The sequence below is a fragment of the Asparagus officinalis genome, chromosome 4 (assembly GCF_001876935.1).
Source record: "Asparagus officinalis chromosome 4, Aspof.V1, whole genome shotgun sequence".
Taxonomy (NCBI): Eukaryota; Viridiplantae; Streptophyta; class Magnoliopsida; order Asparagales; family Asparagaceae; genus Asparagus; species Asparagus officinalis.
The window spans coordinates 54,773,795-54,792,176 of NC_033797.1; the positions used below are offsets into that span (position 1 = coordinate 54,773,795).

General features: G+C 38.4%; 1 protein-coding gene across 1 annotated transcript in view; it reads right to left on the bottom strand.

Moving 5' to 3' along the window:
- Positions 1 to 18,382, bottom strand: part of LOC109837475 (DNA replication ATP-dependent helicase/nuclease DNA2) — a 53,517-nt gene that overhangs the window by 2,664 nt on the left and 32,471 nt on the right. The window contains 12 exon segments of the mRNA XM_020405735.1: positions 9,862 to 9,996; positions 10,175 to 10,249; positions 10,251 to 10,301; positions 12,081 to 12,218; positions 12,327 to 12,419; positions 12,504 to 12,581; positions 13,452 to 13,603; positions 13,678 to 13,747; positions 17,558 to 17,725; positions 17,861 to 17,965; positions 18,058 to 18,130; positions 18,255 to 18,376. Of these exon segments, the coding sequence (XP_020261324.1) occupies positions 9,862 to 9,996; positions 10,175 to 10,249; positions 10,251 to 10,301; positions 12,081 to 12,218; positions 12,327 to 12,419; positions 12,504 to 12,581; positions 13,452 to 13,603; positions 13,678 to 13,747; positions 17,558 to 17,725; positions 17,861 to 17,965; positions 18,058 to 18,130; positions 18,255 to 18,376 (1,260 nt within the window).

Sequence of the window (18,382 nt, forward strand, 5' to 3'; positions counted from 1 at the left end):
TAAGTCTAATTTCATTGATAGAATTGATTGGCTTATATAGCCTTACACACACATTTACACAAAACCCCTCTAAAACTCCTTAATTACATTACATTCTCAACACTCCTCAAGATGGACGAAAGATATCTATTAAGCTCATCTTGTCACACCCTCTAGCTAGATCTACTGAGCTAAGCCCTTTAGTCAAGCAGTCTGCAGCCTGCTCTTTAGTTAGAACATGGCCCAACTCCAGTAGCCCACTGTTCAGCTTCTCCTTGATGAAAAATCTATCAATCTCGATGTGCTTAGTTCTGTCATGCTGAACTGGGTTGTTGGCGATGCTGATAACTGACTTGTTATCACACCACAAACTCATCTTGGCCCCTTGGTCAAGATTCAGCTCCACCAGCATGTTCTTCAGCCACGTCAACTCTGCAACCCCCAAGGTCATGGCTCTGTACTCTGCTTCAGCTTTTGATCTCGCCACCATAGAATGCTTCTTGCTTTTCCAGGAGACTAAGTTGCCTCCTATAAATATGCAATACCCTGAGGTAAACCTCCGATCATCTCCGTAGCTAGCCCAATCTGAGTCACAGTAGCCCTCAATGTTCACATGGTCACTCCTCCTGAATCTTAGTCCTTTGTCAGGGGCACCCTTCAGATACCTCAGTATCTGATATACTGCATCCATATGACCCTTCCTCGGGTCATGCATGTAGCGGCTCACCACACTTACCGCAAATGAGATGTCTGGACGTGTGTGACTCAGGTAGATCAGTCTGCCCACCAATCTCTGATATTTCTCACGATCAACAGGTTCTCTTGCCTCAGCACTCAGCCTGAAACTCTGATCAATCGGTGTAGTAGCAGGCTTGCACCCCAACATCCCCGTCTCTGCAAGAAGATCCAGTGCATACTTTCTCTAGGAGAGAACAATCCCTTTCGGTCAATGAGCTATCTCTATCACAAGAAAGTATCGAAGCTGACCCAGATCCTTCACTTCGAATTCTTTGCTCAATCTTACCTTGAGCTGAGCAATCTCCTTCTCATCATCTCTTGTGCTGATCATGTCATCCACATACACTGCCAGCATAATGATGTGATCCCACTTCTTTCGAAGAATACAGTATGGTCGGCATTAATCTGTCTGTATCTCATACCAACCATGGCTCTTCTGAACCCGTCAAACCATGCTCGAGGAGACTGCTTCAGCCCATACAGAGACTTTTTCAGCCTGCAGACCTTACCCACTGTCTGTCCTGTGCCACATCCAGGTGGTATCTCCATATACACCACTTCCACTAGATCTCCATGAAGAAACGCATTCTTCAACATCCGAACAGTACTCATCTTCGTCACTGGTGTAAAAGTCCCATCGTAGTTATCGTCGTATGTCTGGTTATACCCTTTTGCCACTAGTCGTGTCTTGTATCGTTCAACCTTCCCTTCTGAGTTCTGCTTCACGGTAAATACTCACTTGCATCCCACTGCTCTTTTCACTGCTGGCAGTGTCGCTAACTCTCACGTGTGGTTCTTCTTAAGAGCCTCCAGCTCCTCGTGCATAGCTGCCTTCCACTTTGGGTCCTTAGCATCCTGCCAGTTGTTAGGTATAATAACATAATCTAATGATGCAATGAATGCTCCATGTGAAGGGAATATGTGAGAATAGGAAACAAATTAAGCTAGATCCCAACCATATCTCTCAAAAGGATTTCCCGCATTACTGCGAGTAGTCCTCCTTACTGACATTGGTGTGGGGAGAGGGGTAGGAGTAGGAATGATATTACCTGAAGTGAAGGGTGGTGTAGGTGTCTCAGGAGTTGGAGCAGAGCTAGACGAGGGAATAGGCACTGTCATTGTAGGCACCTCTGGCTCATTTCCCCTCCTACTGTATGTAAGCAACTCTCCCTGAGCTGTAGGCCTAATACCACTTCTCTCCTCCTCCCCTTCGTCTTCATCCTCCTGCTCCTCTGGGTACGGAATCGAAATTGAGATTGACCCCATTGAGCTCTCACCATTCTCCCTCTCTCGCCTCATACCTCCAGTATCGGGCAAGTCGTCAAAAGGTAAAGTAACCCCCATTGTGTAGTACGGCTCGAGCTCCCGAAACCGCACATCCATGTTGACAAATAGCCTTTTCTCCACCGAGCTCCAGCAGACATACCCTTTCTGGATGCCATTGTATCCCACGAATATACACTTCACAGCCTTAGGGTCTAGCTTCCCAACCGACAAGGTTTTAAATATCGGTTATCGGGGATTTATCGGACAGCCAAAATTCTTATCGGATAGCTAAAATTGAATATATATCAGGGATAAGTAGTACTTATCGGAGCAATATATTGGATGGTGTATATATATAATATAACAATTAAAAAAAATATAATCTAACCATGCTTAATGAAAATATAAACATACCAAAATAGAAAAGCAAAGTATGTACAGTTTATTCACTAATTTCTTATATAAGTCTCTATTACAGGAAAAACTGAAAAAGCAAAGTATGATAAAGGAATAGTTATAGAACTGATATTACTCAAAAGAGAAAGTGTGCATGAAGGAATTACAAAAGAAGGAAAGCTCACAGCATGTGTATATAGCCATGTTTCTGGACAAAAAAACATGGTTGACAGAGGGTAGACGAGCGACAAAGTTCAAGGTTGAAGTTCACGAAGGCGAGCAACGAAGAGGCGCAGAGAACATAAGATGGAGATAACGGAGGAAACGTCCTACGAGAAAAGGAGCAGCCGCCAGAGACGAAGTTAGGGTTTGAAGGTCGGATTCACAAAGTTTCGGGTTTTAAGTTTTATATTATTAACAAAACGGGTCGGGTCGGGTTTTAAAAACTCAACAACTCAACTCAAAATACCTGCACGATAATCCCAATAATCCCGATAATTTAGCCTTACTTATCAGCCGATAAGTGCTGATAATGCCGATAACTCGCCGATAATCTCTTCAAAACGATAACCAATTACAAAACCAACTTATCCTAGCAGAGAGCTCAAAAATCCGATAACTCGGTCGATAATATCGATTATCGGCCGATATTTAAAACAATGCCAACCGATGATCTGTTGTCCTTCACAAAGGACACACAACCAAATACCTTCAATGGAAGGGCCACCCCGTTATCTACCTTTAGTGTCTCGCGAGGAGACTTCCACTCCAACACACTCGAAGGCATCCTGTTGATTAAGTGAGCAGCAGTCAAGACTGCTTATCCCCACAACATCTTTGGGACATTCATCGTCATCATCATACTCCTAGCAACTTTTAGAAGATGTCTGTTCTTCCTCTCTGTTACCCCATTCTGAGCTAGGGTGTATGGACATGTAGTCTGGTGTAGAATCTCCTGAGCTGACAGATACTCCCCAAATATTCTGTTGGTGTACTATGTCCCATTATCCGACCTCAACACCTTTACTACTCCACAATACTGAGTCTGGATGTGTTTACGAAAATCTTTGAAACATCCGACTACATCACTCTTGTTTTTCATAAGATACATCCAAGTGACTCTAGAGAAATAATCAATAAATGTAACAAAAAATTTGCATCCATTTATAGAATTTACTGGGCATAGTCCCCATACATTAGTGTATTATTTCAAGCTTACAAGAACTCCTACTATCCGAACTAACATAAGAGCTTCTAGTAAGCTTCCCAAACTCACAAGCATCACACTGAAGCTTCTGTTTATTTACTTTTCTAAACATGGTTGGATACATTTTACCCAAACTGCCAAATGACGGATGTCTCATTCGTTGATGATAAAGCATCAACTCATCTTCTGCACACACTTTAGCTCCTCCTGTTCCCGTCCTCTTAACCACAAATGTCAGCGCTGAGTCCATCCATTCGCGATCCAGGTACCACAACCCGCTACGTCATGTCCCAGTCCCAAGTCTTTGTCCTGTCCCCTTCTCCTGGAAGATCACATTGGGAATGTTAAAAGAAACAATACAATTTAGTTGGAGGATAATAGCACTGATGGATAACAGGCTAACAGGGAAAGAAGCATGCAGAATATTAGATAAAGTTATAGAACCTGTACAACTAACAATGCCCTTACCAACCACAGCCTGAGTTGTACCATCAGCAATCTGGATGCTCTCTGCTTCTGCCAAGTGAGTGTAAGATGAGAACTCACTGGCATTGCATGTCACATGTCTGGATGCTCCAGAATCCATTATCAAGGCGGTGTATCTTTCCTCGTTTGAGTGTGCACGAAGGGCGTCATTGGCATAGTCTCCTCCAGAGAACGTAGTAGATGCCCCCTCAGACACATCACCTATAGCTCTCTGCTTTCTCCTCAATGCTACCAAGAGTGCCTGATCCTCATCAATGAAGATCATCTCATCTTCTTCTTCCCTTTCTGCCACTGTTAAGTTTGTCCAGTGGCCTCCTCTTCCACCTCGCCTGCCTCCACGGCCACGGCCACGGCTTCCAGCCTGATCACGTCCACCCCAGTCCCTCTCCTTGGGTGGCTTAGGACACATCTGTCTCAAATGTCCTACCTCTCCACAGCTGAAGCATTGCCTAGTCTCCCTTCTGAGTCTAGTGTTACCTGGGTTAGAGACCACTAATGCAGACTTCTCCCCGTAGGTCCACCTATCTCAACCTGTAGCTTGATACGACTCTCCTCCTGTATCATGGCCAAGACTGCCTCCTCCAGTGATGGGATCTTCGTCTGGGTTAGTAGCAACATCGTCCTCTGCTCATACGCTGGAGATAAGCCTCGGAGAAATAACATGGTCCTCTTCTGCAAAGAGGTCTTGCGCTCGTTGCACTCCGGGTCCTTGCAGCTCGTTAGGGGCGAGAAATGATCGTGATCGAGCCACAAGTGCTCCAGCTCTATAGCGTACTCCTATACAATCCTCTCCTTGGACTGTAACGCTGATCTCCTTCTCGATTAAGAATACCCTTAGGTTATTTCTCACCCCATCGTAGGTCCTCCTCAGCTTCTTCCAAACATCCTGCACCCTCCCAAGGTCATCCACTGTGGCAGCAATTGGCTGGATTACAGAATTCAGAAGCCAAATGTATACCAACATATGAGTGAACTTCCACTCATCTCTCCCTGCGGAGCCCTCAGCCGGCTCAGTCTTCTCCCCCATCAGATATCCCTTCAGGCTCCTCCCGATAAGAGTATATTTCACCCGACACGACCAACTCAGATATATCGCGAGTCCATCAAGCTTTACATCGATAGGTGGAAGCTCCACCTTCTTGGGTGGTGGTTTTTTCGAGCCCTCTCCTGCCGACAACCTCATCAGTTGTATCAGTGTTGAGATCTCCTCAGGATTCAACTTCTTGATGATCTCTTCCATCGAATTTCTGCCAGTCTCCGCTATCGATCCAACTTGTATTCGGTTCCCTCACACCGATCTCACAAAGGGCAACAGAGAAAACAAAAAAAAGACAGCGGAACCAAACTACTTAATCATCTAATAAAGATCCCTTTTTTTCTTTTTTTATCTGATCGGCAACAATCCAACCCTAGCTCTCGATGACCATCTTCCTCTTCCCCCAAAATCCCCAAATCTCAATAACACAACACTCCTTTTTAAGCGAAGATAACATTTTTTTTCAAGAAAATAAAACCCTAAACGACCCAAACCAAGAGATCAAGATACCTGGTTCCTCAAAACCTGAGCTTGGTAAAGAACCACCGGTTCTTCCCAGTCTTGAACAAGATCAAGATACCTGGTTCCTCAAAACCTGAGCTTGGTAAAGAACCACCGGTTCTTCCCAGTCTTGAACATCTCCTCAAACCTCTGCTTCGCCTCCTTGCACGCCTCCACCTTCTGGAAACCCTAGCTCTCGATGACGATGATCAGCCTTCGAAAGGCCAACACTCGCCTCCCCCCGGAGGTCAACCAGGTCCTCAACGTCCGCAACCTCCACTTCAACATCTCGAGCGAGGAGATGTACGACATCTTCAGCAAGTACAGCGTGATCCGCAAGATCCGCATCGGGACCAACAAGGACACCGCCTTCGTCGTCTACGAGGACATCTACGACGCCAAGACCACCGTCGACCACCTCTCGGGGTTCAACGTGGCGAACAGGTACCTGATCGTGCTCTACTATCAGCAGGCAATCGCGCTCTGGTACTAGCATGTGATGGTGAGCAAGTTCGACGCGAAGAAGGAGGAGGATCGAGGCTTCGTCGGGTTAAAGAGGGAGACGGCTAGGTTTACAGCTCTGATACCATGTAGAAAGAATAGGGCTTCTAAGTCTAATTTCATTGATAGAATTGCTTGGTTTATATAGCCTTACACACACATTTACACAAAACCCCTCTAAAACTCTTTAATTACATTACATTCTCAACAGATATCTTTCCTATTGTAATGCAAATTCCTATCTATGACCTAGTGCTCTCAAAGGCACAGGCCGCAATTTATGATGAAGTGAAGATAAGAACCACACGATTACAACAACTCCATCAACTTTCATATGTAAAAGAAAAACTATGTTTTCTTGGAGATATCGGTATAATAGTTACGTTAAACTAACTATTGCATTTTATTTTAGAAAAACTACCCAAATAAAAATAAAATTTCATCAATTCACACACTATCACACAAATTTATTTTATATATGACAATGCTCATTCACATTCCTAAAGCCTATGATGTGCAGGACACTTAACTGATGATAATTGGTATCCCACAAGGGGTGCAAATTAGATGATTATGCACTCAGCCTAAGCCGGAGCAGACCGCAACATATAAAGGTTTAGACAGTTCCATTTAGATCGAAGCAGTGACAAAAAAATTTAAAAATTAAAACTCATTAAATTTGGTTCAGGTATGGACAATACCTTTGTAAAAACCTGACCACGATGTGATCCATCAGAGTTTAACCTAACTTAGACCCCAGTCCATTAAACCCCTGATGTAAGGTGTAATTCAATAGAGATAACTATTTTAGTTATTCAGCATGATGAACAGCTGGAACTGTTTTGATTTCTAATACATAAGATGTAAATCGTCCACACAAATCATGCTCCAGCACAGCTCCTCCTTCTTTCCAGAGCATAAGCTTTTGCTCGTTAACCCTCCCTCCTCTAACTTGAGAATAACTGGATCTTTTATCTTCTCTTTTCTCTCATACAGATTTAACTCTCTCTTTGCTAGACCAAATATGATGCCTTATCTCTTCTTTAGCCAAAAACAGGCATGTGGTTGTTTATCTTCCAATTCAGAAAATGTAACATGTAGGGAATTCATATTCCTTAGACTTGAATTATTTGAATTATTCAAGTTATATGTTTCTCTTAGAATTTCTTAAGAATTAAAGTATTTCTTTTAAGTTTAATTACAATCTGTATTAGCTCCACAATTCCGATTTCCAAACCACATGGAAAAACCAACATTTCCATGTGGTTTGGGTAGGGGTCTTGAATTCCAAAAACAATGACTTGTGCCTAGGGGTGCACACTGTTCAGATATACCTCAGACATGATGCTTATCGGTGCACACTGTTCAGATATAGCTCATACACTGTTCAGATATAGCTCAGACATGATGCTTATTGGTGCACACTGTTCAGATATAGATCAGACATGATGTTTATAATATCTGTATCCGCTTACCAATCACAGATGCAGATACGAATATGCCTCACCAAGAAAAACTCATATCCGTATCTGCTAAAGTGGATATGCCTACATATACGCATGTGGATCTATAAGCAGATACAAAATGGATATGAGAAAACCAAATAATATCGGAAAAATATATTGTGCGTAGCGAAAATTTTGACAAAGTTTCTGGTGCATAATAAGAGAGGAAGATCTCAATAAGAATTTCCGTCTCACGAAGGAAACAAGAATCTGAAGCGAATATCTCAACAAAGTAAGATATCGGCTCTTCCTCTCATCAGTTCTAGGACTGATTTGTCGAGGGATCCTAAAAACTATTACAATGACTACAAACACAAAACAAACGATTTTACATGGTTCGACAAACTACCTACGTCCACGGGGCAAGGAGGAGGATCTACTATTAGAGGGAGAGATACAACTAGGGTTTACAATCTCACAATCTAAACCCTCTCACAAACTCTCAAATCCCTCACACAAAATCTCTCTCAAAAGGGAATGATCAAACTCTAAAAATGACTGCACAAAACTCTAAAAGAATCTCTGCTGTTCTTTGCCCTGCACATTGTTTTTCTCTGCTTTTGATCGCTGCCTTTTTCCCAGCCTCTGCACCATCTTGCACACGTCTGCTCTTGCGTCCACTTCAGCCCAAGCCTGCACGAAGCCAAGAGACAGCCGCAAATCCCCTCTGCACTTGCAAACCGTCCTTTTGCACCCTATGCTCACAAACCCTCCTTTTGCCCAACGAACAAAAAACCCTAGCTTGGGTATATATAGGGTGATGTACAATATTGGGTGGGCCTCTCAAAAGATCCAGCGGACCTCTCTTTTGTCCGCTCTCTTCAAAATATAGTTCATATGATACAAAAGAGCTCATTAATGTGTTCACTATACCAGAAAAAATAAGATTAGATCTCTTGATCATCAAAATTAGTCTCAAATCCACTAATTGAATTCTTATTTCAGTCCAAAATACTTCAAAATTATGAATAAATCCAAAAGACAGAAGAGTTAAGGTTACCATCTCTTAATTGATTTGCATGTGAATGTGAATGTGAATGTGCGTGCCAAAATCTAGTGCCTTCTAACTAGCTATTTTATTTTGTAACTGACTGACATAATATGCAATTTTCCTAAATAAAGATGATAGTAAACTCAGATGTCATATTCTTGTACCAGCATCCGTACTCGTATCCATGTAGGTTAGTAGCCTCTATTAGTCCATGTCATGTTACATAAAGTTTACCATTTGAGACCTTTGGCCTAGCATTTCAGTGTAGTAGACATCAATAATGCTAATTTCATAAATATACATCTATGGAATGGTCATTTGATACATAACCATCGACATTGTCTTCTTCACATATCCCATAAAAATTTATATTGCATGCATACCATGTATTGTACCTTTGCAGCCCTTAGAAATTGTAAACTAACATTATATGCAACTTCACTTCAACAGTGTTCGCACATGCCTAAAAATGTAGTAATTAGCAAATGAAACTGAAACAAGACAATTTACATGTTACTGAACAGGGTTTGGGTTGGGAGAACTTCTTCTAGTTAGCTTTTGGGTTATGACTGAGCTTATCTATGACCTTAAAGAAAGAGGTAATACCAAGCTGACATGCCTGCATAAAGATAACGATCAGACAGCACTCTTAGTAAAGGAGCAAAATTCTGAACTATACAAATGCTGGTAACTTACTAGCGAAACATGAAGTTGTGCTATATACAAGCCAGTTCATGTTTGGTACAGATAAACACCCACTCTTCTTGAACATTGAGACACGTTAAGTGCACTTCTCAAACTTATCAAACATTTTACAATGCTTTTCAGTTTCAAATACTCATAAGTTACATTTTTTTAAGCTTCCCAAGTACTTCAAGACATGTTTAGACAGGCAGTTACTTCCATTTCCGGAGAAAATTTGTAAAGAAGGAACATCAAGTCTGCAAACTATTTTTATATAGAACTAAATTTCAACATGAGAAGTGAGATAACAACAAATTAATGTTATATTGTCCTCTAATTAGAACTTCTTGTTCATGAATATTTATACATCTGCATATATATGGATGTATGTCCTTGTCGTTATTATGCATTTTCAAGAACTAAACTGTTGCCAGGCAATATCCATGTCAACTTCATGTCCATGCAAACATTATCTTCATGAAAATAATAATGATTAAACTAATCGATGTTAAGGGAAAAATGACCGTAACACATGATTAGCTTTCTTTGCTGAAAATGTTGTAGATGCAACCTGGTATTTGTCGATGGTGTTAATCTCCACGGAAGCATCAAGCAGATGTCGAATGAGATTAGTCTGTGAATTGTAAGGGGTAATAATCCCAATTTCATCATGAGGGATATCTCTCTTCACTAACTCTCTGGTGATCTGAAGATATATTTGGAAAAATATTTCAGATTTCGAATCTTAGACAAGTTCACTAAAATTCACAAATGTAAAGAAACTTGAACCTTACATAAAAGTGGAAAGGGGAATTTATGTAATTAAAAAATTATTCATGAAAAAACTGTATAATCATGAACATATATACTCCAAAAGGTCATACCTCTGAGACAATATAAGCTTCTTTTGGATTGTTTACAGTTTTTAGCTCCTTCACCTCTAATGCAGGCAACTGATCTGCAAGATTGACCTGTATTGATAAAAATTACAGGTTTATCTGGATTTAAAACCTGCACATTTTAGAAAAGAACACCTTCTGTTAAAATGACTGCTGTACAGATAAAACATTGCAACCCAATCCAAAAAAGAATCCCTCACGAAAAAATCCCAAATTCTAATTTGTTCTCCATCATTTGTACAATTTCAATATTTGTGTCTTTTTTTTCTTTTTTTAATCCAAATAAGTCTCCTCGACAGATCTCCACACTCCACTCCATATCATTTGGAATTAGAGCCAAAGAGATCCACCGATTTCAGCTTTGACATTAGCAATGCACTTATTTGCGCAAGTTTTTTGAAGATGGGGAGACTTGACGGAGGACAAATTAGAATTTGGGATTTTTTTTCTAATTTGATTTTTCTTTAGTTGAGATATTTGGTTAGCATGACATTGTATTTAGAAACTGAATTATTTTTCCACGAAAAAAAGATATTGAATTATTTTGTTAGGGTGTTCTGTTTGATGTTATCTATTAGTTAGGACTAGGATTTTGTTTTATTCCTATAAAAAGATATGTTTTTTAAAAATTTTAGGAGGAGAGAAGAATGTTTGTTAGAAACTCTTCATCTGAATTGCAGCTAGTTTTAGGTTTGTGAGTTGCCGACATGTGAGGTGCTTAAATGTGAAGCCCATCATATTTTTTATTTATTAAGTGAGAAATTCAATTTCAATATTTATGTCCTTTTTTCTTTTTTTCTTTTTTCTTTTTTCTTTTTTCTTTTTTCTTTTTTTCTTTTTTAATCCAAACAAGTCTCCTTAACAGCTCTCCAATGTCCATTCCACGTTACTTATTCACAAGCATACTGTCGCAAAATAATCATTGACATTCGCTGATAACTTTTATTCACATGATAACAACCAAAGTCTATTCAAATGATAGACAATGACGAATGTCGAGATGGAATGAATTCTATTCAATGAACTTGATCCATTTTCCAAGAACAAGGGACTATGATGCATCATACTAATTGAAGCACAACATTGCAAAATGGAGTTTTAGGGAAGGAACAAAACAGGTCTAGAGAGCATGATATAGTCTCTCAAATGTTGATTCGTCAAAGATTTTTGGGCATCATAGTCTTAGTACAAGTTGATATTAGGTGAATCTGATCCATACAAAAATTAGTTCTAGCAGAAGAGATATAATTTGGTATTCTTACTAGTTATTTCCACTTGATGGTATTTCATTTCATTGCCCTTCTTTTCCTGTTAATTGTAAGGTTATGCTCAACCAAAAGAAAGTCATTTCATGTTTATGTAGTCAATGTGAAGGGCTACAAATTATGTCTCGCTTGCGAGGCACTTACATTTGTTATTTGCAGTATTTATACTTTGCATTAAATGACATACTTCACCTGAGTAGACGGTATACAGCAAATACAACAGCCTAAAACATGAAGCTAGAAAGAAGGTGGATTGAGGAGTATTGATTCAGAGGAACACGTAAATGCACTCAACCAGTTGACAATGCCAAAGGTATAACCTAGAAGCTAATTCACCTCCACTGGAAATAAAGTTCACTTGCCTAATCCCTGAGTTTGATAGTCTATTTATATTCTAAAACCTTTGACCCACAAGGAGATTATAAGTTGCATTGAGCAGTAGATCCCTTCAACTAAAGAATCACTTACAATCAAACATGAGACTCGTTGAAACCACAATCATGCTGAATATTGTTTATTAGTTGAAAGTGGGTCTCAAGAATAAAAGGGACTCCAAAGTTTAGATACCAAGACATAAAGCATGTCAGAGAGTCAAGAATATATACTGTGAAACAAACCAAGGTTACCTGTTTTAACCATAATGAACTAGATGCTGCATCGGAGAACTTCAGCTTGGCATTTGCTATAGCAGAAGAGCCGCAATGTAATCTGTTTCCATAAATTAGCGTATTTGAAAGTTCCATTATAGCAGAGCACATGCGGTACTGAAAGAAAACATTTCAAATATCACAAATCATGCCGATAATTATTTGAAAGATATATGATAATAGTATATTTTGAGGCAAACAAATCAATCATATAAATCAGAGAACTTGGCATTGCAAAGCTGAAATGGCCTGGGGATGAGCTTCTGATAGTCTGCAAAACAAGCTAATGGACATTCCATTCTCCCGAGCCTCTACACTCTAGCAAAATAGAAAACCATCCTCTCAAACTTGAACAAGTGAGTAAGTGCAATATACTTAGAAGTATAAATAAAAGTGACAGACCTGAACCAGTGGAGGAAGTTGGTAGTGATCTCCAACAAGAACGAATGTTGAAGCAAGCATTAGAGGTCCTAATGCCACCTGGGAGAAAGAGCAATTCGGAAGAATGTTATGAACAGAAAAGAATAATGTGATATAAAACAATATCATGAGAAGTTTGATTATTTCCATCTTATTTTTCCACATTTGAGTGACCCTGTTTTGTTGGGGGAAGTAGGAGCTGCTCTGCTATTCATACTGCATGCAGCCCCAGTTGCTGCAGTTGGACCTACATTTCTCTGTTTTGTATTTGTGTGTGTGTGTGTGTATGATTCTATTCAGTTCCATTTACAAAGTAAGGAGAAGAGGTAGTCGGTACGGTATCAATATCAAACAAGATTTGGCAGTTCCCAGTTTACTTACTCAATTTCTGACTGATATCACCACTTTGGTTGCTAGAAGTAGGAGCTTCGCAGCATTTCCTACTGCATCCAGCTCCAATTATTATGGTTGAAATCACATTGTCTTGTGGAGATTGCAATTAGGGAAAATAGGTATTTAGTTCCTTTAGTGTAAAGAAGAAAATTTTTACGACCAGATGTTGACATGACCTATTAGTTCTGCATTCTGAAAAGTGTTGGAGTTTCAAGAGTTGAGCAAAGATGCACAATAGCTTATGGAACACAGCATATGGTTATGTGATCTCCAAATACATTGATCCAAAACGTTAGGTTTAAAGTTTAAGCATAGTGGTTCCCCCTACACTGAACCAGTCTAGTGAACTTTTTGTGTGCGTGTGGAATGGACCATGAGCTGCACAAAAATAATTGTTTCCTGCAGAGAAACAGAACTTGGACACCCAGAATTTGAATGAGTCATGAGCTTATAATAACTAATTGCAGAATGGAAAATAAAGATACAAGTATCATAACAATTAGCAGCTTGGAGATTATTATAAAAATATGAACATACCGGAAGTGTAATTTGCCCAGCTTCATCCATTATACAAATGTCAAATTTCTTATTTGCAAGTAAAGGATGATTGATTCCCAAGCAAGTGACTCCAACAACAGGTACATGTTCCATCCTTTGTTTAATGTCATGTACACTGCCTATATCCATCTCTACCATAACAAAAAACAGAACATAAACCCACAATTATTCAGAAGATATACAAGCAAAGAGGGTAAATTTTCACCTGACAAGCAATGATCCCGGATATCATCATGAACAACTTCATGCCTACCAATACGTATAAAGTCTATGCCCTGCAAGGGACAATGATTTGACAATGCAGAATGGGTTAACAATAAAAGCCTTCTTCAGAGGAATAATTTAAGCCAGCATTCTACAACAAGATTATTGTATCTTATAATTCTGCTGGGAGTTAATCAATCATGTACTCAGCAATATTCTCTACCACAAAAGCAGCTAAAATTACAAAAGAAACATATGGTTTAACATGAAATTAGTTATTACATAAAATTTCAGCATGATCATTGCTTACACCTATAAAGAGAGCAATCAATAAATATCATGGCTATCATGCTAAGAAAATGAGAATCTTCTCATTATTATACAGGAAACCAGATGCATCGAGAAAATTGCAGTATTAGGGAGAGCATGAAACATAGTAAACTATAACATGTCACAGAATATCAGGGCTTGTTCTCTTATCACAATCCATTTTAGTGTTATAACCAACACAATCTTTCAGAAAAATGAGGTTGGGGATAAAAGTTATTTTTAACTTCTTATTAATCTGGAGTCAAATCTGTATGAATTGATTACCTATTCTGGCAAAGAAATTGTAAGTGAAGACCCTGCCATAAAACTTTGATTTCAGTTTGTGGGCAGGTGGATCTACCCATTTTTTGCTTTATTGCTTATAATAAAGTGCCTACCATCGCAAAGTGTAACAATAGGGCTTTTACGACCAAGAACCCACTTTGGTTTTGGTACAAGGACACGTCAATGTGTTTAGTGTTAATAACCATTTGGTGTAACCAAATAGAATGTCCTGATTTCCTGCCGTGCGAGAAAAGGATCCCTACAATTCATTGACCATGCAGATAAGAAAATTAGATACAAAAGAGCCTAGGCTAAAAATGCACAATCAACTATAACGCATGAAAACTTCTCTATGTTCCCGTACCCGACTCACAAGTCCAAAGACCTAAACTCCATGTACATGCCATGAACACCGTGTCAGGACACACAGCCTTGCCCAACCTAAAATTTTGATATTTCAAGTTTAAAACAAGTAGATATCATTTCTCTAGTTTGATTCATAAGATCTAATTGGTCTAGATAGTAACATAGTTACTCAATAACTAAAGCTAGAAAAATCTAACGTGATGGATGTTGTTAATGCTATTTATACCTTTTTGAATATTTCCTATTGTCAAAGATTGAAACTTTTAAAATTAGCTTTTCCACTGATCAATGACTCCAGAAATTGATAAATTTGTAAAAGTTAGGTACAAGGACATGGCTATTGTATATTTAATATATGTTCCAATGACAAATTGAAGACAGTAAACATAGGCAATAACTAAATTATAGTTGTTTATCTTATCTCCCTTTTCCCTTCCCAAACCTGAGTACGTAGTGCTAGTCTTTTTCCTTTCGTCAACTCTAACTTCAAAGTCCTCCACTCATCCTCTCTTCTGTTTCATTTTTCTTTATTGCTTATTAGAATCCAAACAATACGCCAAAAAGGTGACAGATTGATGAGGATCCATGAAGAAGATAAACTGCAGGTACAAGTCCAAGTGCTGTCCGATGTGTGGTCGGAGTGTCTGTGGATGGACACAGATGGCACAGAGAAGAGAAGAAGAAATAGCCACCCGAAGGAAGGATAAATGTGTCTATCTGGTGTAGTATTACTTTCCCTCCCCCCTACCAATTATTGCTTTTTAAAACGTCCACCAACATGATCTAATTGGGCACTCTCAACAGTAAAAGCAACTAAAATTTGTACATGAGTTGCGTCTTATTAGGTTGAGATAGTCGTATTCAAATTAAGCCTAGGTTAGGCTACTGACCATGCTTCTTCACATCCATATTTTGTAGCCACAACTATATATATATATATATATATATATATATACACACACACACACACACACACACACACACACACACACATATATATAATATTATATATATTATATATATATATATATATATATATATATATATATTATATATATATATATATATACCACACACACACACACACACACACACACACACACACACACATATATATATATATATAATATATATATATATATATATATATATATTCCAAGATAAAACAATGAAAGTGTGTAACATCTCAAATAAACATTTGATGATTAAAAAAAGCCATACACACTCAAATAAACATTTGATGATTAAAAAAAGCCAACGGAAATTAAAGAATCAAATCCTGAAATGAAAACACTTCTGGCTCGTAGACACTTCTATAAATTGTATCCGTGCCGAACATCAACAGTTCCTTAGACACTTCTGAATACATACACTTCTGAGTACATGCACTTCTGAATACATGCAGACACTTTTCAAACATGTCATGATAATAGAATATATGTTTTAATTTGGGGTACTTGTTGTGCATGCTTCTCAAAGACTCAAACAAACGTCAACTAATACGTACACTTTTTTATTTAACAATACATGTCTGAATAATCATTTACTTTTGTATAATATACATAACAATTAGATCAACAGAAGTATTGACTAGAACAAATCTACCATAAGGTACATTTCAATATAAGAAATGAGAAACAAGGAGATACTTGATAAAAATTTAAACAAATAAGGCTACTTTCACACATCATAAAATGCAGGACAGGCTGAAATTTTAGAATATAGATGAGCATTATTTAGTTTATATTATTATTTATTGGAAACATGTCTCTCAAATACTGAATGCAAGAACAAGTCTACTCATTCATGTGCATATGAACTCTTTTTTATTAGTGTTATCGTATCATTTTGTTGTATCTATTTTCCTACTTCTAAAGAAATTATCATATCCCGTGTCTGCATAACGTGCATATCTCGTATCCATTCCCATGGTTCTTTCTATATAAAGAAAAGAGATTCTCTACAAACAAAAAAAACTACACCTAAGATTCTTTAAAATTCCTTCACATTTATTTCCTTTAACTAAAAGAAGCGAGAAAAACAACGATGTCACTTGAGGTAAAGTGGCAGTTGTCCCTAACCTCAACATCTTAGAATAAGTAGGTAGTACTTGCGATTGCGAGTCATTGCTGCAACAAAATCAGAACTGCTTCCATAGAATTTTGCAAAATAGTTCAGTAAGGTCCTTAAAAACAATAACAAGACATTGACTTGGGGATCAAGAGTTGTGTAAGGATGATAGACTTAACCGCACTAAAAGATAGAAAGGAAAGCATGTTATTTATCCCAGGTGGCATGCCGTGAAACGTGACTAAAGTTTAGGCAGTGCAACAAGTCAGGTATCTAGCATTATCCATGTGCACTTAACAAGAGATAGGTTTAAAAAAAATTATGAAGTCAATAAATTGAGCAAGTCAAATTCATCAGCGCATTGTTCTCTTGCCACTGTACATGTTAAACTTGACAGAAGCTGATTATTAAGATGGATAAAAGTATACTGGTTAACCTCTCTTGAGAAGCGGAAATGATGTCTAAAGTTAATCATCAGAAATCAGATCAGAGAGGCTTTGTGTCCAAGTGTCCAACAACTTAAAACTACTTATGGGTAGTTTAAGGTAGCAAATGATATGAATGCCAAGAAAGGAGCATATCTATAATGGATAAGACCTTTTGAGCTTCAAGGCACAATTTGTTCATCACAATTCCAATGAACTCATGGTAGTGATGGTTTACTAGCTGCAGATGATCAGGGGAAAAAAGCTCTTTATTTTCCTATGGCAATTTAGAATATATATGTTTATAAATTAATTTAAGACATAATTTGATTATTTTATATTTATACATACATTTATACCATCATAAAAAATGCCAAAAATGATAATGCTACGAACATAATGTCATATGATTCACTAATAAACAACCTGGGCTTTCAATTTGATAAGCAGATTATCTACAGCTGAGTTTGTGTATGATGTGAGTAAAATTGAAGCCCCTCTTATCAACAATGCCTTTACAGCATGTACCATTGTAGACGTTTTACCCGTCCCAGGCATCCCTAGGATAAGAGTGTAGTCCTTCGCAGAAAGTATCTGATAATTTACACAGAAAACAATAATTAAAGGCTGAAGGTGCCAAAAACTGTCAGCTATATCAAAAGTAGTAGAAACAAACAATGTTGTTGACTTGTCTGCCAAGAACAATAGGAAGAGAAACAAAAGGTTTACCTTGTGAACAGCTCTGCGTTGATCATTATTTATACTCTTCTCCGACCGGACATATGATAGTGCAGGATCTTGACTAAATACTCCTGCACTATCAAACCTAGGTGCCTGTTGGGTTAATTCAACTAAGATTCAATTGTGGCGTGCCATCAATGTGACAGCAGTCTAAAACAGGAGGAATGATACATATAAGCACCTACCTCTAGGTCAACAATCATTTTCCTGAGATGCAAACTATGAGATCTCTGAACAAACAGCTGAATGAGGTTGAATCTTGGATGAATGAAAACATGCAGGGGAAAAAATGATTATGCATCACATTGTGAAGATCTCCTAGAACTGAGCTGAAATTTGATTCATGAAGAAACCATTTGGAATATGACAAATCGTGAACTACCTCATGGTGGCAAATGATGAAGCAACATCATCCTTGTCAATCCGCCAAACTTCACGAGTAAGATTGCTCCTCTCGGACGAAAAGTCACTGCCTGGTAGCCTTAGGCGTCGAGTAAAAGATATCTAGAA